General features: G+C 41.9%; 1 protein-coding gene across 9 annotated transcripts in view; it reads right to left on the bottom strand.

Annotated features, from left to right (window-relative positions):
• Positions 1-27,992, bottom strand: part of DACH1 (dachshund family transcription factor 1) — a 509,086-nt gene that overhangs the window by 246,292 nt on the left and 234,802 nt on the right. For 8 of the 9 annotated variants that reach the window (XM_075336822.1, XM_075336823.1, XM_075336824.1 and 5 more), the window contains exon 3: positions 1,461-1,622. The exons of the other annotated variant lie outside the window; for it this stretch is intronic. In XM_075336822.1, the coding sequence (XP_075192937.1) occupies positions 1,461-1,622 (162 nt within the window). The remainder of the gene's footprint in view (positions 1-1,460; positions 1,623-27,992) is intronic. 9 annotated transcript variants of the gene reach the window in all.

Here is a 27,992-nt window from a genome sequence, read left to right as displayed (position 1 = left end):
ATTTTTAAGCCAAAACCAGGAGTTGGTGATAAATGCAGAAGTGGTGATTTATTTCCATTATATTTTTGCTGTGATTGTTCCACTCCTTGTTTTGACTTACAAATACTGAGGTAAAAAAATTCACAAAATACTTAACGTGAGCACATGGCCTTACAGAAACAGTGTCAGATGGTGACAACTCATTAGGCCACGTGCCTACGTTGAGTATTTGGTGAGTTTTTTACCTCATTGCTTGTAGCCAAAACCAGGAGTGGGTAAAAACTTCCGAAGTGGTGACGTGTTTCTATTATACTTTTCCTCTGATTGTTTCACTCCTGGTTTTGGCTACAAATACTGAGGTAAAAAACTCACCAAACACTCAAGTGTGCACATGGCTTTAGGTAAACTGGGTTACATAGTGGTTTTTTACTGCATATTTTTACATGCATTTTTATTGCGTTTTGACGCTGTGGTTTTTGTATCTTTTGGTGTGTCATGTTTAAAGGTTCTTTGTTTTCGACACTTCCTGGTTTTTGACTTTGACAACACTTTATTGATACAGGCATGTGTGGATTACATGTGTTTTGGCACGCTACCACAGCAGAAATGCCCTATAAACGAACATTGTTTTTACTTGGAAATTTTTTGCATCTAATGCAATTTTGTGGAAAAAAATCACATATGACTCAGCGTATCCACAAGGGAAATTGATATGTTGAACCACATGTCTGTATCAGGCCTCCATCACACGTCAGTGATTCTGGTACATATGTTGCAGTTTCTACACGTAACAGAATCACGGACATACGCAGACCCATTAAAATCAATGGGTCTGTGTACACATCAGTGATTTCCATGTGGCGCATACACGTCTCAATATTTTCTGCATGCAGACATGTCCATTTTTCTCTGACATCACTGATGTCCCACAGACCACAAAATGGTGTGATCCATGAAACACGTACCATAAAAGCACACACAATTAAAATAAATGCTGCCTTTAGCCACTGCTGTCTCCTGTTTCCAGGCCAGCTAATTATGCTCATGCATATGCACTCCACAGCCGACCCAGAAGCAGCTGCAGAGGGGAGACAGCAGTGGCTGGACACAGCATCACGGGAGACTTCAGCACCACGGACAGCAGGAGCATGAACAAGTGAGCATAAGTGCCTGATCTCCGTGTATTATTACGAATAGCACATGGAGATCACACATGTGCCAAAATCACGACACACAGAGGGACATATGCACCTTTATCACGTCAGTGAAAAACGTGTGTGTTTTTCACTGGCGTGTGAAGGGGGCCTTAAAGACGGTACCGTGGGCATGAGATTTTTATAGATCCCTATCACATTGTTGGAACTGTAAGAGGCTGCAGTTATATATGCAGAGAGAAAAACTCAACAAAAACTCATAATGGGACCTTAACTATACAATTCCCAGTAGTCTCTTGAGATTCTAAAAGTTTCACAGATGCTTACCAACACTTGAATTAAGATCCCCATTGTCCGAGTCTGCACCGTGCTGTGCATTGCTGCTGTGGTAGTTGCTCATAGCTTCTAACTTTATTTTCTTAACCTTCATTGCTTCAGCTATTGCTGCATTGGTCGCAGCGGCAGCGGCTGCAGCTGCTGCTGTCAGACCTGGGTGGGATTAAAAAAAAAAAAAGTATGTATCGGATATATAATTTAGCAGTCATATGTGTCTAGTGCATGGACATGATCAATATTAGGTTAGCACTACAAGAATGATATGCTAACCAAGGAGCTTTCACTATGAGTGACTTCACACCTTTTCTATAGGTTAGATCAGCTCTTCGTCAGGAAATTTTGCGGTATCAGTTCTCCAATAACCAACCATACCAGATGGCACTCTATATATTTTTATGTTAAATATCTAAACCCACCAATAAATGACTGGTTCTACAACTCCAATAAAGCCTAGAAGAATTGTACCTTTGCCTTTTTATATGGTCGATAATAAATGTTAAGTTCCACATAATATTTTTACATGCCTCTTGTACGAGTGATCTGTCAATCATGGCAGAATTTAGTGAGCAACAATCTTTACAGAACATTTTAGTGTTTCATCGGAGTAAAACATAATTCCACATTATCTTAGATTATAGATTTTTAATAATTAACATATATTAATTAGAAACCAGAACATTTTGCTTTTTTTAAACAAAGGAAAAATGAAAAAAATCTAGGTGAAAAAATTAAGTATATATGACTTATATACTCTTTGATCTATTGGATCCTTTTCAAGGTTCCTTGGGAACTAAAGAAAGGTTTATCCAGTTATACACCTTGGGGCTCATTCAGATGTCCATACACATGAGTCGGGAGATATGCGACGAGTACAATACTAGGTCTACCTCAGACCAATGTGCACGGACATCTTCTGAATGAGCCCTTAGAAAGATATTGGTCACCAGATATTCCTCAGATATTCAAGTTCTACCAAATATTCATATGTTCTCAAAAGGTAGCGCTAGGGTCCTGGGTTCAAATCCCACCAAGGACAGCATCTGCAAGGACTTTGAATATTTTCCCTGTGTTTGTGTAGGTTTCCACCAGGTTCTTTGGTCTACTCCCACACTTCAATGACATACTGACAGGGAATTTGGATTGTTAGCTCGTATGGGGACAGTGATGATCTCATCTGTAAAATGCTATGTGAATTATTAGCGTTATATAAGTGAGTAAAAAAAATAGGCAGAAAAAGACATATCAATGGCTTTCTCCCTTAAAACTAAAAACATCAGGCCTGTTGAAATTCAACATGCTCGACCTTTCTTTTTCCCACCATCTCCTGTGAGGTGCAAGTCAAGACACCACCATACCCGTTACATTGTAGGTTGAAATGTTTTGGTATTTTTTGCCAATTTTTATGCTCAGTTATCAATTAAAATGGTCTTAGAGAAAATTATTTTTAAATTGACTAACAAACCACAACGACCAATGAATGTAATTATGCATATAGCCTCTTCAGAGAAGAAGAAGACAGGAACTATAGTTCCACCTATTGGAAGAATGGAGCTTGCAAATGGACCTACTGGTTTGGCTTCTTATCAAGGCTTTTTTGAAAGACATCATTGACTTTAAGGATTGCTACTCCCAATAGGTAGCACTAGAGTTCTAGACCTCTTTCTCTGTGAACAGGTTATTTCCATATTTAAATTCCCAAAGGAGCATTGCATGGCTTATAAGTCTCCTTACAATGACTGAATACTTTTCTCTAGGAGAAAGTTTACACAAGATGAATATAATGAAATCTATCAAGGGTTGAGTCCACCAAGTAAAAAGAGATGTTCCATGTTATGTACTCATTTCTCTGGCTCAGAGAGGCATTCCTGGACAGAGAATGACCTTAATCAAACTCACATGTCTTAAAAGGCCATATGAAAAGGTATTTATATATTTATGATATCAGGGGGACTGTCTAACTTTAAGGACATGTTTTTTACTTAAATGCATGTATTAGGGGCCAGACCATAACTATGAGCTGATTGATGGATTCTCAGTTACCTCATTTTGCTGCCAGCAGCAAACAGTGAAGCACAGGGGCTATAGAAGGCAAACAGTGTAAACAAACTAATGAAACCCGATTGCAAAAATCAATTTTAGCGTGCATTTAAAAAAAAAAAAAGTATTTTTGGTTAAAAATCAATACTGCAATTGGGAATCATTAAAAATGTTGCACCATTTGGCTTCTATAGCATCTGTGTTGGTCTGTGGATTAGTGACGCAGAATTTGCTAGCTAGTCTCTTATGATGATATGGCAAGGGGTTTGGAACTCTTTTCTTTTTATGAGCTCCTATTACTCTATGAGTCAAACTATAATAACATTTTTAATTAAAACTAAATGCAAAAAATTACCAAACTTTTGTCCCAAATGCATGCATTTAAGAAAAACAATGTCCCCAAAGTGGACAACAGGTGTAGCTTTAACAACCAATGGGGATTTTAATCATTGTGGGCCTCACTCAGCTGAGCTTTTATAACAGTATTCTGGTGTAAAAACCTTTGAAAGTTAAGTTGCATAACTTGGCGAAACTCAGCTGTGCTAAAGTTTAGCGACTTTTGCCATTCCTACACCACTTTCATTTCAGCTCTGAAAAAATGGGTGTAACAGGCGTGTGGTGACCACCGCTCATAAAACTCGGCAAAATCTGCTAAAGCACAAATCTTAGTCCAGTGGGAAGTGAAGTAAGATTTGTGACGAGGGGTACACTAAGGTCTACCACCCTTCTGACACTCCTCATTCATGAAGAAGCATAAGCCTCTTCATGAATCACGTGCATCTTACTCCAGCACATCTCAACAAGATAAAAATGGATAACCCTTTGTATTTAAGAATTAGGCCTTGCGTGTAAAATGATTATGCATGTGAGTATTTTTATGATACCATCAATTTTAGGCAAATTTTCCAACTCCAAACTGTAGTAACTGGAATGCTTATTCATTTGAAACATATCAGAATAATGTGTATTTGTGTAATGAGGTAGGGTGTGACCTAAGGATATCAATACCCTTTACCAAGGTATGCTGAATTATTGGCCAGCTTGTCTTCCTCTTAGGCTATGTGCGCACTGGAAAATGGAATTTTCTCAAGAAAATTCCGCAGGCATTGAAAGATTACCGCACCCGCAGTAAAAAACCGTGGCAAACCGCACCCGAAAACCGCATGCGGTTTGCTGCGGTTTTACTGTGGTATTATTCGCGGAATTGCCGTGGTTTTGCCGCGTGCGGGATAGATAGATAGAGGGATAGATAGATAGAGGACAGATCGCTGCATTTCTCATGGTCGGTAGTGAGTTCACATTACCGGCCGTGGGAAATGCCCTGTGGTTACCTCTGCTGTCTCGTTGCAAGGCTGCATTCAGCGCTGTGACCGTGTCAGTCGCGGCTGGATGTAAGCAGCGCAGGACCTGTGGATTACGTCGGAGCTTTGTTTCGGGGGGGTTAATAAACGGGTGAACGAGGCTTTTTTGTGTTTTATTTAAAATAAAGGATATTTCGGTGTCTGTGTTTTTTCACTTTACTTACGGGGCGATCATGTCAGCTGTCTCATAGACGCTGCCATGATCAAGCCTGGACTTAGTGGCGGCGATCCACCGCCATTAACTCCTTATTACCTGGATCACCACTGCATCACGGCATCTAGAAGAGCTGGGGACACTCCGGTACTGCCGCATAATGCATGCGACAGTCCCGGGGCAGCTGCGGCTGATATTCTCGGCTGGGGGAGGTGGGAGGGAAGCGGGGAACATTAACCCTGCCCCTCGCCCTCCCCAGCCTGAGAATACCGGGCCACCGCTGTGTGTTTACCTCGGCTGGACGGTAAATATACAGCGGAGCCCACGTGTTTTTTTTTCTATATTTCCGTTTGCTTTCTATGTATATTCTATATGTCTGTGTCTGTGTTCTATGTCTGTGATATCTGTGTGTGTCTGTGATCTGTGTGTGTTTACTCTCTGCTCCGCTTCCTCTTCCTGTCATAATGACATCACTTCCCTGCAAACCGCAGGCAAGCGATGTACATTACCGCAGGTAAACCGCGAAATACCGTAGTGAATAACGCAGGAAAACGTAATGAACCGCACATAATTTGCTGCCTGCGTTATTCCCTGCGGGATTTCACGATTACATTGCAGTCAATGGAGTGAAATCCCGCAGCGACATGCGGAAAAGAAGTGACATGCAATTGTTTTTGCTGCGGGAATCCCGCAGCAAAACGTGCAGCTGTCAAAATCCGCCCAGTGCGCACAGCATTTTTTTCCCATAGGTTTTGCTGGTGATTCACTGCAGAGATGTTATGAACATTTTCGGCAGCGAAACATGCAGCAAAACCGCAGGAAATCCGCGGCAAAAACCGGCAAGTGCACACAGGGCCTTAGAGAGGGTTGCAGCACTCTTGAAGTTACTAAGACATTGCAATGTGATCATAGAACCTTCAAATGTGTTATTGATAATAACCAACAGGGTTGGAGAATATGTGGAAAAACAGATGCACATTAACTGTCAAAGATTTGAGAAGAATCAAACTTGAAGCAAACAGGAACGCAATATCTTTCAGTGCTGTGATATTCTAGAACTGCAACTGCCCAGACGTACAATGTGTTCCAGTGCTCATAGCCATGGCCAAGGAAAGAAGACAGAAACCTGACTGCAAATGAACAAGACACAGAATTTAAAAGGTCAAGACTGGGCCAAGAAATATTTCATGACTACTTTTTCAAAGGTTTTATAAACTGATGAGAGGAGAGTGATTCTTGATGAGCCAGTTGGAAACACCTGTGGCTGGATCAGTAACAGGAACAGACCTACATTTTCAACTTAGATGCCAGGAAGATGGAGGTGGGGCACTGCTATGGACTGGTATTATTGAAGATTAGCTAGTTGGATGTTTTCAGGTTCAAGATGGACTCAAAATAAACTCCTAAACCTACTGGAATAAGTTTGCACCAAAGTACTTCACTACTTGGCTAGCTGGCAAAGGCCTTAAAGATTAAATGATTATGACATAGGTACTTCTTCACATGACCTAAATCCTATTCAGAAGTAAGGTAAGTGGGAGATTTAGGCTATGTGCGCACGTTGCACATTTGCATGCAGTTACGCTGCGATCTGCACCGCAGCGTAACTGCATGCGTCCTGCGTCCCCAGCATAATCTATGAAGATTATGCAGGAGACGTGCGCACGTGGCGTATTAGAGCGCAGCACTTCGGCTGCTGCCCGAAGCGCGCGTTCTAAGAAGTGACATGTCACTTATTCCGTGTGCTCTAACAGATGAAATTATAAGAAATACAAAACCTAATTTACTTTATTAAATATTCAGGTTTCAGGTTTATTTACCCCCCAGATTGACTGACAACGATGTAGTTCTATAATAATATTATTTTAATCAAACATACAAATTGCCTAATAATTGTGCACTCAGTGTACAATGAAAGTTTGTAATATGTCACAGAAAATGGTTAAATATTGTAATAAGGGGGTGCTTAAAACATATTTTAAAGTGAGGAATACTGGATGGCAGTATTAGATTTAGTAGCACATGTTTTCAGAATATGTCTGCAACCAAGGCATATCACGTGTATTCTTGGATATCTGGAGTGGGGGGGAGGGCAGATTTGAGCTCACCAGCGACAGTCGGTATCACACGACTCCTATATCAGGCTAGGAAACTGTTGGCCTACCACAGGCTGGACCCGGTTCCTCCGGCCATCGGGGAGCTTAGGGAGAGAGTCAACATTATACTTCGGTTTGAGAGGGGAGTGTACCTTAAAGGAAATGCGCTTAAAAAATTCTACAAGTTTTGGAGGACATGGCTGGATACGCCGGCTCTTACCTCCCCGGCACTGTTGTAGGATTGCATGGGGGACCAGGTCCTTCTCCTTATCACTGGTTAATTAATTTGTGGGCTAGGATGTTCTCCTGTATATTCCCGATACATACATAAATGTTTAAGGATGATGTGACTGTGGCACCCTTCAGGCGTCAGGTGCCACAGGGTATTGCATCCAGTAACAGGTGTAGTGCTAACCCCGGCATTCCTGGAATTCCAGTGCCGGTAAATACCATTCAAACACACACATCCATGACCTTTTTCCCCAGACTGAGTAACAGGCTAGAGTCGGATCTGATGGATGCCCACCTATTGGTCGGGACTTATCCAATCCGCTAGTCAGACACCTGTGAGGAGGAGGGGCTAGTCAGTGCAGTGGACAAGAGATAGAGATCTTGACAGACAGACAGTCAGACAGTCTGTGGACAGTCAGTCAGAAGTCGACGCTCAGACAGAGAGTGTAAAATGACGTTTTGGGCTAAAGGAGTATGGTTGCCAGGGAGAGTATGGTGTGAGTAGTCACGGGACCGAGGACTGGCGGGCTGCAGAGCCCTAGTTCAGGAAGATGCTTCAAGCTCACCTGATAAATTTGCCTGGTGAGGGAATCATAAGGGTTCCTCACCAACGTTAGTGTCTGGGGCACAGCAGCAAAGAGGGAACCCGGGAACAGGGACAGAGGTCCGACCCAAGAGAGGTTCAAGCTGCCTGCCATATGGGCCAGGACTGTGACAACAGGAGGGTACCCCAAAACGCTTCAGGCCATGGGGACCCACCAACTGCAGACGGGTGCATGGAAGTAAGGGGTACTTTGCACACTACGACATCTCAGGTGCGATGTCGGTGGGGTCAATCGATAGTGACGCACATCCGGCGTCGCTGTCGATATCGGAGTGTGTAAATCGTTTTTGATACAATTAACGAGCGCAAAAATGTCGAAATCTTATCATCGGTGTAGCGTCGGTCATTTCCATAATTTCGGAAGGACCGATGTTACGATGTTGTTCCTCGTTCCTGCGGCAGCACACATCGCTGTGTGTGAAGCCACAGGAGAGAGGATCATCTCCTACCTGCGTCCTGCGGCTCACGCCGGCTATGCGGAAGGACGGACGTAGGCAGGATGTTTACGTCCCGCTCATCTCCGCCGCTCCGCTTCTATTGGCCGCCTGCCGTGTGACGTCGCTGTGACACCGCATGACCCGCCCCCTTAGGAAGGAGGCGGGTCGCCGGCCAGAGCAACGTCGCAGGGCAGGTAAGTGCGTGTAAAGCTGCATTAGCGATGTTCGCTACGGCAGCTATCACAGAGATCGCAGCTGCGACGGGGGCGGGGACTTTCACGCTTGGCATCGCAGCAATCAGCCTGCAATGTCGTAGTGTGCAAAGTACTCCTAAAGCTCACCAAGTCAACACATTGGCACTGGGATCAAAGGAATACCGGATTACCTGAGGCCCAGATTGGTAGAAACCAGCACCAGCTGGATTGCAGCTACTCAGAACCAGTTAAACCTCAGCCCCTGTGTTGTCTGAATTCTTCCTACACCTATGCATCACCAACTTTCACCATACTACAACCACCATCATTCTCCCCTGGGACTTAGCTCAACTTATGGAGTGCCATAACATCCAAGATGCTTAAAACCACCAGTCCCAGTAGTGAAAGACTTTGCAGCAGCGGCTTTCCCCACATAGCCAGATACCGCAAGTGGCGTCACGCAAAACATTTTATTTATTCTTATTTCCTGTTGAAATAGCTACTGGGTATAAATTCACAATAATAGTCAAGAGATAGCTCAGTGAATAATAGAGAACCTAAAATATAACCTTTAATATAATTATAAATAAAAATCCATTTAGGACTGTAAAAGATATAAAACCGCCAATAAACTCAGCACCTGCAGAGGTAGAGATTGGCCAGTTAGATAATGTGGAATTTATCATTCATGTAACCAGTTATTGTACATAACCGGAAAATTAGATCCGCAGCATATTATTAGAGTATGTGCTGTATATCATACCGCCATATAGTCACCTGTCTCAGATGAATGGTAGTAACACAATTGGTAGAGAAAATCAAGAACGGTCTTACCCAATCTGCCGTGTATACATTTCCCTACTCATCAGGCACTGAATGCTGGATACTTTTGGTAACCACCAAAACGGAGAAAACACCTGGTCCTTTATCTGGATGACTCAGGATCCCCACTGGTTCCCAACATGCGTCCAGCCGTTGTGCATCAAATCTCCCAACGCGTTTCTTATATCATCAGGGGAGCATAAACATCCCAAATTTTGGTCAAAAAAGACCCACACAATATGGCATAAGTTACTGTTGAAAAATATATATAAACCACGTTAATCAAAAGATCCGAGTATGATAACCAAAGCATACGGTACGTACAACAAAGCGAGTATAACTTACATCCATCACCTCCAGGAAATACCTGGGCAGATCGCGTCTATCATGCAGCACCGCCTGGTTTAAATAAACCGCTCGTTCGGAATAGCGTGTGACGTCACATCCGCTTGTAGCGGTGAGCTCACTTCCGGGTCACCTGATCGCAACCGCGGTCTGCGCGTCACACAAGGGGGCGTACAATTTAGTCATGTGCTCCTATGCTTCAAGGCAGTATGACTACAACAAAATGGCCGCGATTGGTCTCGCAAATAAGCGGTAATGATACGGCCAATCTATTAACAGTGGCCCATCAAAAATGGCAGATGGGCCATACGAGCAACTGTAACACCTGCTACAGGTACCCAGATAGGTAGGTGACTCTACAAACATTACAAACGGACAGAAAAATGATTTAGAAAGAAGGGGAAAAAAGACCAGGACGATTCCCAGGAGAAAATATCAAAAAAAGGCAGAGCCACTAGAAAAAATAAATCTGTAAATGTTATAAATAAACCACATGTCAATGGATCAGAGAAGGCCAGAATTGACCCGGAGTATTAGAGCACAACCTACATCAGATCACGTAAAAATTTTTTTATTACCAAAAAACCTCATTACTATGGGCAGGGGGGGGGGGGGGGGAAAGAACCACCACCATTCTGACCAAAACCTAAAGGCCCTAAGGTGAAGAATGACCCTACCTATTTGTGGAGGTCGGCACCCTAAAAAGACCGGTGATTGGTGCCCCCACTCGGGCGGCGACTGTCCCTCCTACATTATCTCCGATCTAGTCTACCACAAAGGGTGCAAAGGAGAGAGATTCATTGAGGCCCAATGGTTTACTAGTTTTAAGCCAAAAAATCCACTTGGTTTCTTGTTTGAGAATTTTATTATCCCAATTCCCACCTCTAAGAGGGGGGGGCACTACATCAATGCCCTGGAAGCTGATTGCTTTGGCATCCCCTGCATGATGTTCCATGATGTGACGGGCCACTGGAGTATCATTGCCCAGGCGAATGTCCCGGATATGTTCCCCTATTCTCCTCCTAAATTCCCTTTTGGTCTTACCCACATACTCTTTGTGGCAGCTACAGGTGGCTTTATAAATAACGCCCCTAGTTCTGCAATTAATGAAGGAGCGGATGTCATATCGTTTTTCCAGAACATGGGAAAAGAAAAATTTTCCTGGCTTAAGGTAACTACATGCAATGCACCCGCTGCACTTGTAGCAGCCTTTGACTGGATTAGTCAGCCATGTCCCGGTATGACATGAGAAATGGCTGTGCACCAGTCTCTCTTTTATAGAGCGGGCCTTCCTGTAGGTCACTGCAGGGGCGTTGGGAATACATTTACCGATGTCATCGTCCATCTTGAGAATGGACCAATGTCTCTCAAGAATCCTTCTAACCTCCTCTGATCCATTATTAAAGGTGGTGATAAAGCGAATGAGTTCCTCATCTGATGTTGGTCTCCCTGATCCGTGTAGGAGATCATTCCTGGTTTTCTGCTGTGTCTCAGAAAAGGCTTTCTTAATCACATGGTCTGGATATCCTCTATGATGAAATCTGGAACTCAAATCAAGGGCCTGTTGGTGGAATCTCTGCTCATCCGAGCAGTTTCGTTTTAGTCTGTAAAATTGACCCTTCGGAATCCCTCTTTTCAGACCATTAGGATGGTTGCTCTCCCATCGTAGGAGCGAATTGGTAGCCGTCGGTTTCCTATATGTACTGGTATGAATGTTTCCATTAGAGTCTCTTTCAATCAGCACATCTAGAAAAGGCAAACTCCATCTATCAAACTCACAAGTGAAGAACAAGCCCAAAGAGTTATTGTTCAAAGCGGCAACCGTTCCGATTATTTCATCTTCAGTACCCCTCCATAGAACGAACACGTCGTCTATGAAGCGACACCATAGCAAAATGCTATCCTGGGGGACAGGGGATGAATCCCCAAAGACGCAGGTCTCCTCCCACCAACCGAGGAGGAGATTAGCATACGATGGGGCCACTGGACTCCCCATCGCGGTCCCCCTCAGTTGGTGGTAAACCTGTCCATTAAACAAGAAAGAATTATTCTTGAGACAAAACTCCACAAGACTCAAAAGAAAAGAATTATGGTCATCAAATTGCTGTCCCCTACTCTTCAAGAAAAAGTTCACCGCCTGCAGGCCTAGATCGTGTCTAATAGAAGAATAGAGGGATTCGACATCAATACTGACAAAAAAGACATCATCTTCAATCGTAATACCCTCCAATTTTTTAAGTAAATCCGTGGTGTCTTTGAGATAGGACCCCAAGGATGTAACAAAAGGTCTTAGTATTCTATCCGCATAGATGCCTATGTTTTGCGAAACACTGCCAATGCCCGACACTATTGGCCTACCCCGCAATGGAGATAGGCCCTTGTGTACTTTTGGCAAGCAATAGAAAGTGGGGGTCACCGGAAAAGGAGGGTATAGAAAATCGAATTCAGTATTGCTGATCAAGTCTCTGTCACGTGCACTCAACAATAACCCTCTCAATGTCAACAGGTAGTCTGATGTAGGATTGCCATTCAATTTCTCATAATTAGATTTGTCCCCAAGGATGTCCATACACATTTTTTTGTAATCAGAGACATTCATGAGTACGATATTGCCTCCTTTATCAGATTCCTTCACAATGATGTTAGTGTCCCTCTCTAAATTACCCAAACATTCCATCTCCTGCCTGGTAAGATTAAATTTCCTGTTGTGCTTGTCAGTGATCATACCTAAGTCACGTGTAACCAGATTACAGAATACATCAATGGCCGATACTTCACTATTGGTCGGGGGCATCTTATTGCTTTTTAGTTTGAGATCAGTAAAGGGACCCCTACCCTCCAAATTTGGATTGATGTCACTCAAGTTGTAAAGAAATCTGACATCCTCCAAAAGATCATTGGCAATACCCATTTCTCTGCAAACTTTCTTATTCTCCATAGCAAAGTGTTTTTTCCATTTAAGTTTCCGTGTAAACAGATTGAGATCTTTTACTGCATCAAAGTGATTGAAATCAGATGTGGGGACGAAGGAGAGACCCTTACTCAGTACCGTCATTTCTAAATCAGAGAGGAGCCTGTCCGATAGCGGTGCTGCATGATAGACGCGATCTGCCCAGGTATTTCCTGGAGGTGATGGATGTAAGTTATACTCGCTTTGTTGTACGTACCGTATGCTTTGGTTATCATACTCGGATCTTTTGATTAACGTGGTTTATATATATTTTTCAACAGTAACTTATGCCATATTGTGTGGGTCTTTTTTGACCAAAATTTGGGATGTTTATGCTCCCCTGATGATATAAGAAACGCGTTGGGAGATTTGATGCACAACGGCTGGACGCATGTTGGGAACCAGTGGGGATCCTGAGTCATCCAGATAAAGGACCAGGTGTTTTCTCCGTTTTGGTGGTTACCAAAAGTATCCAGCATTCAGTGCCTGATGAGTAGGGAAATGTATACACGGCAGATTGGGTAAGACCGTTCTTGATTTTCTCTACCAATTGTGTTACTACCATTCATCTGAGACAGGTGACTATATGGCGGTATGATATACAGCACATACTCTAATAATATGCTGCGGATCTAATTTTCCGGTTATGTACAATAACTGGTTACATGAATGATAAATTCCACATTATCTAACTGGCCAATCTCTACCTCTGCAGGTGCTGAGTTTATTGGCGGTTTTATATCTTTTACAGTCCTAAATGGATTTTTATTTATAATTATATTAAAGGTTATATTTTAGGTTCTCTATTATTCACTGAGCTTATTCTTATTTCCCTTTTTATTTTTCCCCCCTTTTTTTAAGCGACCCCCAGGGTCACGGAACCGGGCACCGCCCACACCCGTGACGCGTCCCTGTGACTCAAAGCCCGGAACCGACTACCCCAAGGCCCTGGGGTGCGCCATGATGTATTTCGGTTAAGGGGTGTACGCCAAAATGAATCATCTATCTCGTGGCATGTATTGATGATTGATATGGGCTGCAGGTGCACTGTTTGTTTGTGTTTACTTCATTTGAATGTATATTTTCAATGTTATTTTGATGGCTGGAGTCGGTCTTATCCCTTTTCCCGAATTGTTCTTCTAGGGGAATGGACTGGTATGTATGTCATGTGGTTATTTTTTTAATAATAAAAATTAACCTGATTAAAAAAAAAAAATAATTTACAGGGGTTGTCTTGCGTTATAAAATAGACAAATTAGGCGGGCTTTGCACGTTGCGACATTGCAAGTCGATGCTGCGATGTCGCACGCGATAGTCCCCGCCCCCGTCGCAGGTACAATATCTTGTGAAAGCTGGCCTGCCCTGCGACCGTCGCTCTGGCCGGCAACCCGCCTCCTTATTAAGGGGGGCGGGTCGTGCGGCGTCACTGCGACGTCACACGGCAGGCGGCCAATCGGAGCTGGAAGCGACGCTGGACCATCCTGGATTACGCCGGACATGGAGGACTTTTTCGGGTTTATTAAAGAGGTGAACGAGGGTATATGTTTGTGTTTTTTATTTCTAATAAAGGATTTTTTCGGGTGTGTGTGTTTATTTACTGTCACTTACAGATTAATCATGGAAGGTATCTCGGGGAGACGCCTGACATGATTAATCTAGGAGTTATTGGCGGCTATGGGCTGCCAATAACTCCTTATTACCCCGATTGCCAACGCACCAGGGCAAATCGGGAAGAGCCGGGTACAGTCCCAGAACTGTCGCATCTAATGTATGCGGCAATTCTGGGCGGCTGCTGGCTGATATTGTTAGGTTGGGGGGCTCCCCATAACGTGGAGCTCCCCATCCTGAGAATACCAGCCTTCAGCCGTATGGCTTTATCTGGCTGGTTTTAAAATTGGGGGGCGGGACCGCAAGCCTTTTTTTAAATTATTTAATTATTTATTTCACTACACAGTATAGACACGCTCACCGGCTGCTGTGATTGGGTGCAGTGAGACACCTGTCACTCAGCGTGGGAGCGTGTCTCACTGCAACCAATCATAGGCGCCGGTGGGCGGGGAAAGCAGGGAATACGAGATTGTTTAATGAGAAGCCGGCTTTTTCAAAATAGTAAAAGCCGCCGGAGCAGTGTGAATGCCGTGCAGTGCCGCGCCGGTGATCGGGGATCGGTGAGTATGTCATGGACAGAGAGAGAGGGACAGAGATAGTGACCGACTGACAGACATTAGTGAATGACAGACATTGTGAGGCGCTTCAGAACGCAGCTTTTCAGCTGCGCTCTGAAGCGGACCTTTTTTAAGCTGCGGTGCAGAGCGCACACCTGCGCACATAGCCTCAGACATCAAAATCGTATGAGGGATGTCACACGTTTCAATTGACTAGGTTCGTGCAACAAAATGTTCAATTCTAGACAAAGATACGATGTGTTTGTGATCAACGGTTTTGTGTTCAATCCTGATCGCACTTAGGTGTCACACGCAGATACCTCACAAACGATGCCGGATGTGCGTCACTTACAACTTGACCCCAACGACGGATTGTGAGATATGTTGAAGCGTGTAAAGCGGGCTTTAGTTTCTTATTTGCTGAGGGCGATTGCACTGCTGGTCTAAACTGTGTGTGCTCCGATGCTGCTGCCGTGTCGGAATTGCGCAGGAAAACTAAAGCTGGCCAGACTATTCACTCCAGAAATTCGGCCACCTTTACATCAGTGCAAGCACTGCGTATGCTCTGCCACCCCACTAGACTGCTGTGACATTGGTAACCTAAACAACAAGCACTAAACAATAAAATGAAAAATCCTTCAATTCTTGTGGATAGAAATAATTTGTAATAATATTAAAATTAAAAAGTTGTTTGCTCTTACGATCTTTTCAATTTTTTACCAAAATGAATGTTAATTTTGTATTTTTATTAAGAAGCAAAGGATGATATTCTATTTAGCTGTATGCCACCAGGACACATGTATACATTGAGCTAACATGACAGGAGTAAGGGGTTCGGTTCTAATCTCAGCACTTCCCTTACTTCAAAGTGTGGGGAGTATTTTTGTTTAAGTCCCTATGCGCACACTGCGTTTATTGCCACAGATTTGCCGCGGTTTTTGCTGCAGAAAAGGTGCATTTTTTTCTTCAAAACCTTTCTGCAGTCCTTCCCCAGCAAAATCTATGGGAAAACCAAAATGCTGTGCAAAAACACTGCAGTTTTTTTCCTATAGGTTTTGCTGCAGAATTTTGGCAGCTTTTCTGCAGCAAAAAAGAAGTAGCATGTCACTTCTTTTCTGCAGTTACCTGAGTTTTTGCCATAGATAATGGTAAAAAACTGCAGAGACCAACCCTCGGAAAAGCCGCGGCAAACCATGGCAAAACCGCGAGTGCGTTTTTACCATGGTTTTTGTTGTGGGTGCGAAATTCTGCCAGAGGGTGCGGATTTTTTTTAAGAAAATCAACTTTCCCAGTGGGCACAGACCCTAAAGCAGACATCCCATTTAATATACAATATGTTAAAAAAGCCTGTAGTGAGTAATTACTTTTATATAATACTATAGTCACATTCAGTGCGACAATTTCCACATCAATTCACTGAGATACTGCATTTTAAAAATATATCCAAATATATATATATATATATATATATATATATATATATATATAAAAAATATTTAGCAATCTGCATATTAAAGACGTAAAGTCAGACATGTGGCATGTGGCAATAATACGCAGTCTTGGTTACTAACCATCTGATAGGCAGATGGCACAAAACTGATTCCACAGCTGAGATGTAGTGGCATGTCGTAAAAAAACCTTGTTTGTATTCGGAGACTTAACAGAGCCATATTGAAATACACAATACATCATGGCGTTATTGCAGCAGTCTTGTTAGTTTCAAGCATAAATGCTCAATTGTTTTAATCCCCAAGGAGATAGTTCTGTGAGTCAAAATGAACACCAACCTGGTCATCAAGCAACTGGAAGCTGGATTTACCTTCCTCTCACCTCTACAGCATCCATCTCATAGTATTTAAATAACAGAAAACATTAAAATGTAAATTCACTATCGTCGAACCCAATCCTACGTTTTGGGCAATTATATAAACCGCCCTCCGTGAGAACAGCTTCCTTGTCAACCCATCATATTGTTGGATTGTGGGGGATTGCAATGTCCTGTAATAATACTTTTATGGTATGATCATTACCCCTTTCTGGTGTGATTACAATAAAAAATATTTTATCAATTGATATGTGTGCATTTTTTTAGTGATCATCTTGTGAAGACCCAACTTGGTGCCTCTCCTGAAGAAAAAGTGAAGAGCACTTCAAAATACATTTAGTAAACCACCTTTATACAGTTTCTACGTATTGGCTATTTCATCATTATCCAGCAGCACAGTGGCAACCACACAGCCATTCTAGTTAGTTTTGGATTTCTTTCAGCCTTATGACATTTCTCTTAGCCTTAAGGCCCCGTTACACGCAATGACGTATCTAACGATATATCGCCGGGGTCACGGATTCCATGACGCACATCTGGCATCGTTAGCGACGTCGTTGCGTGTAACACCGCAGGAACGACCGTTAACGATGGAAAATACTCATCTAATCGTCCATCGTTGACACGTCGTTACTTTTTAAAAAATCGTTGATTGTTGAGGACGCAGGTTGTTCATCGTTCCCGAGGCAGCGCACATCGCTATGTGTGACACCTCGGGAACGACGAACTGCAGCTTACCTGCGGCCGAACGCAATGAGGAAGGGAGGAGGTGGGCGGGATGTTCGGCCCGCTCATCTCCGCCCCTCCGCTTCTATTGGGTGGCCGCTTAGTGACGCCGCATGAACCGCCCCCTTAGAAAGGAGGCGGTTCACCGGCAACAGCAACATTGCTAGGCAGGTAAGTCCCGTGTGACGGCTCTTAACGATATTGTGTGCCACGGGCAGCGATTTGCCCGTGACACACAAACGACGGGGGCAGGTGCTTTCACCAGCGTCATCGTAAAGTTCCCTTTACTCCTTGTGGTGTCTGCAGGAGCTACTTTTCAGTCATTATTCAGTCTTGTGTGATACACAACCACACAAAGTGAGTGAACATCCCACTTAAATATCCCCATTTTTCCACGTACAAACCTATTTGCACTCCTTTATCCACAGTTTTTCCACTATCTGAAGACCTAAGCAGACATCTTCAAAGGTTGGGTTCATAAGATCATACCAAAAAATAAACCAGTCACATACACGGACAGGGCGGGCTCCATGTTCAGCTTGGCGTGTTCTACACATCATAGATAGATGCAGAAGAATACTTTTATTGCATACACATTCTGGATGAACAAGGCATGGGTCATCAGTCTATGTTGAGGATTGTTGAGTGTTATTGGGTTATTATTGGGTCAGCGCGCTGTACACTGACTGAATTCGGCATAGAACCAGGGAAAATGGAAGTGCTATAGCTTATTATGAAATAATAGAATAATCTATCCTTTACAATTGTCATTGTTATATGACTGAAACATTTATATAGTATGAATCAAGATTATGTAAATATTTTTTTCTTCTTAAAGGTGTAATCCAGGGGTCTCCACTAGTTGCACAGCCACTTAATAAGCTACAGCAGTAAGCCATTGCAAAGAACAGTTCTTGCTTTGGGGCTTAATGTGTTTATGTATTACATGGTTGCCTATTAATTTTAATAGGTGCTTTATAATTATACATTTCCCCTGCAGAAGTGCGGACATGCTGACAGTTTTCAGCTACAACCTCTGATCACCAGGAGTTACAGCAGTTTTAATAGTTTACATTACCAGGAAACTGAGAATATGGGGATTTTTCAGGAGGGGAAGACCCTTTAAATATTGAACTAATTTAATAGGAAGTATAAGTAGAAGTTGCAAAGCTGTATTTGGCATTTAGTACGTCAGACTGGGAATACATTAGTGCATTGTAATGCAATAGTAATACCTGCAGTTCTGTGTAAAACCACGAGAAACACTTGTCAATATAACAACATATGACAACGTAATCTTTGGTATATATTACACACTCGACTACATGTGCAGCCTGTAAATCTGAAATGGTTATGTAAAATAAATCCAAGGTGGTCTACTACATATACTACATAGAGGCTAAGATCCCAACATATATATATATATATATATATATATATATATATATATATATATATATATATATGTATATATATATATATAAATATATATATATATATATCTGTGGTGCGCTCTACATTTGTGCTTTCTACTACATGGAGGCCCAAGAACAGGTTGGCTCCAGATGAAAATAAAAGAAGACTAACCATCATGGTGAATGAGCTCCTCCCATTTTAATTACTGATAAGCAAAAGTGCCAATGAATTATCTTAATATATTTGGTAGAAAGCACATACTTCAAGTACATGCAAAACGTTTCTCGACTGCAATGCTGCCTGCATGAAGTGTAGCTAGGAAATAATAGTTGGAAACATTACAAATGGATGGCCATAGATGGGGTGGTCAACAACTAATTATATTGATCACATGTGCCTTACATTCACTTTGATATATGCACTGTAAAATAATGTCAGACTTTGCATACTTGGAAATGGGAGAAACTGGAGGATAGTATTCTCAGGTCTACCCTCTATCTATAGAGAAATTGCACATCTAGTTTAATTACATGGTAATATTTACTGGGATTATTGCACACACAAGGCTCATCGGCAATAAAGTCTAATAGGTTATATGAGAATCAACCCATAGACCCAAGCGGCAAGAGGTTGGCTGCTAAGTAAGCTCCAAATAGTGCTGTCTTTTTCTGGAGCTTTGGAGCCCATTATTGTGTCAGAACGTATCAACACCAGAGGATTGTGTTATCCTGATGGACCCGTCTGACCCTGACTAATTATGTGAACAAGGTATTTCCTAACATGGTCCATTCCTAACATGGTTATCATTATATCCGAATGTGTAGTTTTCCATGGGGCTGCACAAAATCGAGCTAACTACAACTTTACAACTCAGTTCATCAAATGAAAATAGGGAACATTCGCTCTCTCACATCTGCATGTATAGATCACCAGAATCACTGCCATCATGACCACGAAGGGCGCAGCACATAGGATTTCAGCAAACAATAAGGGTCTATAGACAGCACATCGGCTGCCCAAAACGGCTAATGGAGTCACAAAGCTAGAAAATTCCATCTGATGCTGCAAGCTTATTATGGAGAACGTACCCTCGTAAAGTAAAAAAAACTCTAATAATAAGTGGTCATAAGGGAATTGCTGTTTATGCAACTCCATGTTATATATATATTAGCATAGGTTCATCTCCATTTAATTACTTTTCACTCCTGTATAGTGCGATTCTCTATACTTCCGCTCTATAATTAGAGAATGCCCAGTAGAAAAGTGTTCATGCCACACAGTTAGCAGAAGTGATTAGAATTATAATATCCACAGTTCAATACCTCAGTAAAGTATTTCTGTGATTTAATATACTGTATACGAGTAAGGCATAGTATTTCAGTATCCAAGCCAATGCACAGCAGTGTTAGGATACAAGAAGCCTAGGATTTAGTTACATATACTGATATATGCCATTATTTCCAAGGAATCCTACTTTTCTACTATTGGTAATATGAGGAATTGAAAATGAGATGGAGGTTAACTTTACTCATATGGACTTGGTAAAAATGCAGTAGATAGAGTAATGTTTCCAAATATGCCACAAAGTTCAGTATATATATATATATATATATATATATATATATATATGTATATATGCACATTTTTATATATTAGACTAGTGGAGTGACCAATTTGACTAAATACAACACCGGTGCATTCTCAGAGAACACTCCATCTATTACATTATTCATTTAATGTGTAACCTTGTGAAGGATCATAAATTGTTACTTTATCTAATCAAAGCAGACTTAATAATGCAGAAGGGCAAAGGTTTAATTTTGTGAAGTATTATTTTACACTGGCTTTAGTAAAAAACTACAAGGGGAAAAAGCAAGAAAACCAGTAATAAATGATCCTTTATAGCCTAGGGCATTGGCCTAGTTAATAAACTTTCATTGAAGGTTTCTTTCAACTGTTCCGGACAATGAAGTAAAAAAAAAAAATATCTTAAATTACAGCCATGTGTGAGTTTTAAGGCTCTCATTCCTTTTATCTCCACCTCCACAGTTTAGGGGGGGAGATAAATGAGATATGTAATTGATTCTCTCTGAATGAAGCTTTGTCTAGGAAAACACAGTAAAATAATATATTTGCAATAGTACAGACTAAAACAGATTTGTAGTGATGTTATGCTGTGATATCACAGCAATGGTGTTAAGCTTATTAAAGTCAGATACATGGCGGCAAACTGTGGTACAGAAAGTGCAAAGACATTTTAAAAGGATTGACAATTACTAGGACATCCCCTTCTGATTCCACATTTTCCCCAGGTAAAATAATATAGCCTATTCTCACCTCCTGTACCGGCGCCCTTTCAGTGGTGGCACGGTCTGCATTCTTGGGGCTCAGATGGGGTTGTGACGTCACGCAAACCGCGACACTGCTGGAAGGGTGCTGCTACAGGAGGTGAGAATAGGCTTTATTATTTTACCTGGGGGAAACACATGGAATCAGAAGGGGTTGTCCCAATATGAACAAATAGAGTAAATGTTTCAAGCAGCCTAAGAAAATTAAATCAAGTGAATTTTCCAAGAATTCTGAAAGACTACTAGATACAAGTAGAGACTTTTAGTTCAAAACATAATGTGTGCCAAAGCAGGCCGCAAATCATTGAAAAATTGTCATACAACTCATCTATAGCGCCACGTTAAAGGGAGGCTGTTGGTGCATTCATGCTGCCTACATCACCAGCAGCATGAACCAGAGCTTGTTCATATGGGCTAATACACAACAAATTTTAAGAACGGACAAATTACCACTATGTGTTACATTAGTAGCATTCTCCATGAGATTTTACCTACAAGCTGTACATAAAACCTGCTGAGATTTAGCCATATCTGAGATTCGCAGGCACTGCATATTTGATGTTAGCAGCAGGTCAATTTATGATACGGATTTCATTTCAGATTCTATCATTTCCACAGCAAAAATACTTAATTTTACTTCCTGATAATATCTGGGTCCAGCCTCCAAACAGTCTACCCTTTGGTATCTAATTTGGTAATTTACTTGGTAATTTAATTTGGTTATTTCTATCCCAGCCTTTCATGGCTGATGCAAGAATAACTGCTTTTAAGTCAGGGCCAATAGTGGTAGGGTTACAAAAATATCAGGGTACAACTGAGATATGGAAACAGTGTATGGCACAACAAGTTGCTCAGCAGTTACACCAACAGAATAGCTTGCTTTGCTATGCTCTTTCCTAAGCTCCCATTCAACTCTATGAGTATTAGGCAAACAACGTAGAACAGCTGTGTCCTGTTTTTGTAGCTCCGCTTCTGGTGGCCGGAGCCTGGGAGAAGTTATTTTCTCCTAGTCCATTTAAAGCTAAGATGGCAATTGCCCTTTACAATGCACTCTTGGCACTGCGGTAAAGATGGAAAACCCATGTGCACACCTTAAGTATTTGGTGAGCTTTTTACCTCAGTATTTGTAAGTAAAAACCTGGAGTGGAACAATCAGAGAAAAAGTATAATAGAAACACGAGCACCATTTCTGTATTTTTCACCCACTACTGGTTTTGGCTTACAAAGACTGAGGTAAAAAACTCACCAAATACTCATCGTGTCCACGTGACCTTATAGGTGCGGATGCTGCAGAAAATCTGCAACATCAAAAACGCACCAAATACTCATCATGTGCACATGGTCTGCAACATTAAAAATGCACCAAATATTCATTGTGAAAATGTGGCAAGGAGTGGTTAAAAAAAAATGCAGGTAAAAAAATGCATTAAAAAAAAAAAAAACTTAATTTACCTAAGGCCACCATGCACACGCTGAGTATTTGGTGAGGTTTTTTACCCCAGTATTTGTAACCAGGAGTGGGACAATCAGAGGAAAAGTATAATAGAAACTCGTAGAGTAATAGAAAATACTGAGGAAAAAAACTCACCAACTACTCAATGTGTACATGTGGCCTTAAGGTCAAATGAAAGACCATCAGAACATGAGACTGTATTTTATATATTTAACTCTCCCCAAAGATACTTCAGATTAGATCCAAGTTAATCATCAGTTTCAAATTAGTCCAATATTATTTATTCTTTATGCTAAACTATCTCCATGCAAAAATAATGCCAAATTTTAAAAAGACATTGCTGGGAATGGAAACAATTTGATCTTATCCAGTTGCACTTTTCTATTCATTGTATTATCAACATAATAGACATATTGAGCTTTCTGGGAACTAACATACAAAACAATTTGTGAACCTGAGCATGTGATGCAATCAGCATTCTAAATATAAACACGTACTGAAAAATAATTTACATTCTAAATTATTAAATATGAGCTTGTTGCCGAAAGTGCTTAGTATGATCAGTGAACACAGTATTAAGCCATTATAAAATGGAAAAAGAGTGGCTTCCAGACAAAATCCCTATCTATCTATCTATCTATCTATCTATCTATCTATCTATCTATCTATTTATCTATCTATCTTAATATCTATTATCTATCCATTATCTAGCTATCTATTATCTATTTATCTATCTGTCTATCTATTGTATCTATCTGTCTATCTATCGTGTTTCCCCAAAAATAAGCCCTAGCCTAAAAATAAGCCCTTGTTGCAGTCCAATACTGAAGTGTCATGCAGGTAAAAAAGTAAAAAAATACAATAGGACACTTCATTAAAGAAAGCAGACACCCCCAAAAGAGAGAACACAACCTGAAAGAGAGGACAGACCCAAAAGAAAGCAGACAGCTCCACCCCTAAAAAAACCCGCACTCATCAAACCCTGAAGAGCTACAGCTGGCAGGTGCCGATGGTGGATGGCCTATCCCACAGAGATCTGCATCGCTGTCAGGTTCTCGGGTCCAGAATCCCTCCTCTCTCAAACACACATTCGATTGCAGTAACATTACCCACACATCCGGTGATACCGTACTGTGGAACGCATCGAGGACCTGCTGTGGAATGCATTGAGGACCTGCCTGCTCTGTTGGCAGGACAGCTGTGGAACACACGAGGACCTGCTGGGAGCGCCTGCTGTGGAACGCTGGAGGACCTGGAAGCGACACTGATGTCCGGAGTCTGGTAACTGCAGATTTTCCTCGGGAGTGTCTGCCATCTTTTGGGGATAAACTTACCCCCAAACCCTGGTGCATTTTTCGTGTCAAAAAATAAGAGACAGTGTCTTATTTTTGGGGAAACACAATATCTATCTATCCATTATCTCTCTCTCTATCTATCTATCTATCTATCTATCTATCTATCTATATATCTATCTGTCTGTCTGTCTGTCTGTCTTTCTATCTATATTTCTATCTATCTCTTTGTCTATCTATCATCTGTTGCTGTGTGTCTGTCTGTCTGTCTGTCTGTCTGTCTAATTTACTGTTGAATATTTTCGTCTTAGACCATGTACTTGGCTACGTTTCTAAGACTCTGGATTAGCAGAAATTGTATACCATTATGTTCCAGACCAGAACATTTCTACTTCATTATACAGGTATCACATGACAGTGTTTTCAATAAGTGATATAATATCTATGGATGAAAAAAATGTAAAAATGGTCAATCACAAGATAACCTGAGTCTGAAGTGATGAGCCTTCTAAAAGGATATGGAACATACAGGAAAGGTTGCTCTCTCCATTGACAATCTCTGGTGGGATCATGGTGGTAAACACCATATTTTGCATATCCCTGCTTATACTTTTTCTAATGTGATAGAAGACAGAATACAACAGTTATACAACCAATACATTTAAAACATACATGGCAAGATATTCTTGTGAAAGGTCATTGCGTCTAAATAAACAGCTAGATAAAATCCCTCACATATACACTGTATGTTCAAAGTTATGACCCTCAAACAATGGCGGCTTTGGTTAGTGATCAGTTATAAACATTTCTGACAATTTCTCTTTATTTTAAATTGATTATCATTAGACCCAATATCAGGTCCAATGCCTTACACAACTATCGTCATAACATGCATGTGTAGCCAGGAAAAAAACAATTTGCCACTTCCAGGAAATATTTTAAGAACATCATCTGTCACAGATTTGAAGCTATACATAGCAACTAGCCGAGCAGAGCAAAACAATGTTTTTTATAGCAAAGCTTCAATCATATGCTTGATAGTTCTGGTGATGGAAAAGGCCCAATGCTTCGCTATATAATAAAATAAATGCTATTAAAAATCTTACGATTTCATTATAGGTTTATTTAATTATAGCCTGGTTCTGTGCAGCAAGACATATCATAGGACGAAATAGATATCAATGATCTCACACCACAGATAAAAAGATAGATTGATCTGTGTACACAGTAGCTGTTCCATCTTTGCAGAAAAAAATATATTCAAAACATTCAGAAATAAAATATAAAGAGTTTAATGGTAGAGACTATTAGGCCACGTGCACACATTGAATATTTGGTCAGTTTTTATCTCAGTATTTATAAGGCAAAACCAGGAGAGGAACAATCAGAGGATAAGTAGAATAGAAACACGTCAACACTTCTGGATTTTTTACCCACTCCTGGTTTTGGCTACAAATACTGAGGTAAAAAAACTTACTAAATGCTGAACGTGTGAACATGGACTAAATCAAATACTTACTTGTGCCATAAAAAGTTTTGGTATAAATAAATGTTCCCTCAATTTGTAATGTCTAACATGTTGAATATCAATGCAAAAAAAAAAAAGCTGTACATAAAAGACAAAAAAAAATCTATACCTATCAGTCATTACCTTAAATCCACCTACCAATGTGTTGCATCCTAAACAGCAGTCATTGAGGGATGGACTGTAAAGGATCTCTAGGGGTTCATCTATACTGACCAATCGGCAGCACAATACGACCCCTGAACATTAAGCCTTCCCCGATCGGCAGTCGTTTCATTGTATGTTTATGTAGCGTCCAGGGAAGGTGGTACTCGGTCCCGGGCAGTAACAAATGGGAATGTCACTCTGGTGGCCATTGCCCGGTCCCGTGCTCTGGGCCCCTTTTGTTAATGGGGGGTATTTACAGAGGAGAAAAGAGTTTTTGTGATGTGACGCCTCCTGCGGGTTGCGGTTAAGGATGGAGAACTGTCACTGCTGAATGTGGGCACTCCCAGGGCTTGTGGTAGTGGCAGCTGTGATGGTAGGCCCTCCGCCTACCATCCAGGTAGGCAGGTACAGTCTCCTTCTCCGTATGGCGGGCAATGCGGACCTGCGAGGAGGTAAGTGTCCGAACCCCAATCCTAGTTTACTGCTGATGCACTTGGATTATTTGGTTCAGTGACGTCAGTGAAGGTGTCCTCACCGGGCAGGTATTTGCCACACAGTCTAAAACTTGCGCTTGACCTAGGACCCTGTGCCCCGTGCGTGCTCCGGTCCAAGCGGTATCTCGGTACCCATCCTGGTGACCTCTTTCCTGTGCCCCGGGGTCACAGTTACACAGACCCAGCTCAGGCACATCCGCACACTTCTCCTGTGTGCTCCCGACTCTCTACTCTGACTGACTGACCCCTCCCACCAGTCTGGCTATACCCAGGGACTCGTTCCCATGGCGACCATCCCCTTACGTGGTTAACCCTCTATGCCCAGTGTGGAGAGGAGAACTAGGATTTAGATTGTCTTATGGTGGAATCGGCACTGGTACTCCAGGTCCCAGGGGGGTAGGTCCTGCATCCCCAAGAGGATGCAGTTCCCTGTAGTGCCCTGAGGATCTCAGGGGCGCTACATTTACTAAGGCAGAGAAAAGTAAACAATTTGCACTAAATATTTTGTAATAGATCGCTCAGTGCACGCACATAGGCTGCAATAGTCCAAATGTGCAAGTCCTGTTTACAGGACTTCTGTGCTTCACGAAGATCGTCTCCCCAATTAACGATCGTTTTGCTTATTTATCGGTTGACCTGCCACACTATAGGATGGTCCTCACAGCAAGCTACACAAGGAAGGAAACTCCTCACAGCCTTCTTCATGTAGTATAATGGGCCTCACAGCACTCCACAGATGGTATGATCGTCCTCACAGCGTCCCACACATGGTGTGATAGTCCTCACAGTGCTCCAGACAAGGTGTGAAGGTCCTCTTAGTGTCCCACAAACAATATGATTGTCCTGACAACACCCCACACATCATATGATGGTCACTCACACATAGTAGGTTGGTTCTCAAAGGCTCACTATACCTAGTTTGATCTCCCACGTCCTTCCCCACACAGCCCGCCCCATACTGTCATGGTCCTAAGTGCTCCCTTTATAAAGTATGGGCCCACACAGAGCTCCCCTAATAAAATAATGGGCCCTGCCCTATTTTTGATAACCAACCAAGGTAAAGCAGACAGACGGTGGCTGCTATTATCAAGTTGGAAGGACCGATAATTATTTGGCCCTTCAGAGCCTAAAAAATAGCAGCTCACGGCCACCCCAGAAGTGGCACATCTATTAGATGTGACAACTCTGGAGCTTTGCCCGATGCTTTCCTGGTGTGGTGGCAATTAGGGTAATACTTTTGGAGCTGATGTTAGCTGTGAATTGACAGCTGACATGAAGCCCACGGGTTAGTAATACATAGGTGTCTATTAGACACCCCGTTACACAGCAAGTGTAGATTTGAAAAACACACACACAAAGAAAAAAAAGTTTATTTGAAGAAAGATTCCCCCACACTCTCTCTTTCACCAATTTATTGATTTTAATAAATCCTCGAAATTCTGACGTAATCCAATTGAAGAAAAAAGACCACCCGACAGGCCCTTGTTCAGACATTTATTAATTAAAAAGAAATCCTCAAATTTCCGACTGGAGTAATGTTCGACTACTCTGATCAATTCCTATGGAGTTTCAATCTGAGAATGAGGCTGCATAGGTCAGTCACGGTCAGCTGCAGGCACAGTATTTTTCACGAACGTAAGAAATTCCATACCTGACGCTGACCAGCAGTAACCTATGGAGCTTTGTTCTGAGAATGGTCACAAAACAAGGCCCCATGGATCACTCCCAGTCAGCAGCAAGCCTAGAATTTCTCTTGCTTGTGAGAAATTCCGTACCTACCGTTGACCAGCAGTGACCTATGGAGCCTTTTTCTGAGAGCGGTCTTAGAATTAGGCTCTGTAAGTCCCTTATGAGTGTGAGGAATTCTGGGCCTGTCGCTGACCGGCAGTAGTCTATGGAGC

Source organism: Anomaloglossus baeobatrachus, chromosome 2 (assembly GCF_048569485.1).
Source record: "Anomaloglossus baeobatrachus isolate aAnoBae1 chromosome 2, aAnoBae1.hap1, whole genome shotgun sequence".
Classification (NCBI taxonomy): domain Eukaryota; kingdom Metazoa; phylum Chordata; class Amphibia; order Anura; family Aromobatidae; genus Anomaloglossus; species Anomaloglossus baeobatrachus.
Note: the sequence above shows the minus strand (reverse complement) of the source record. Positions and strands in the feature narration are given on the sequence as shown.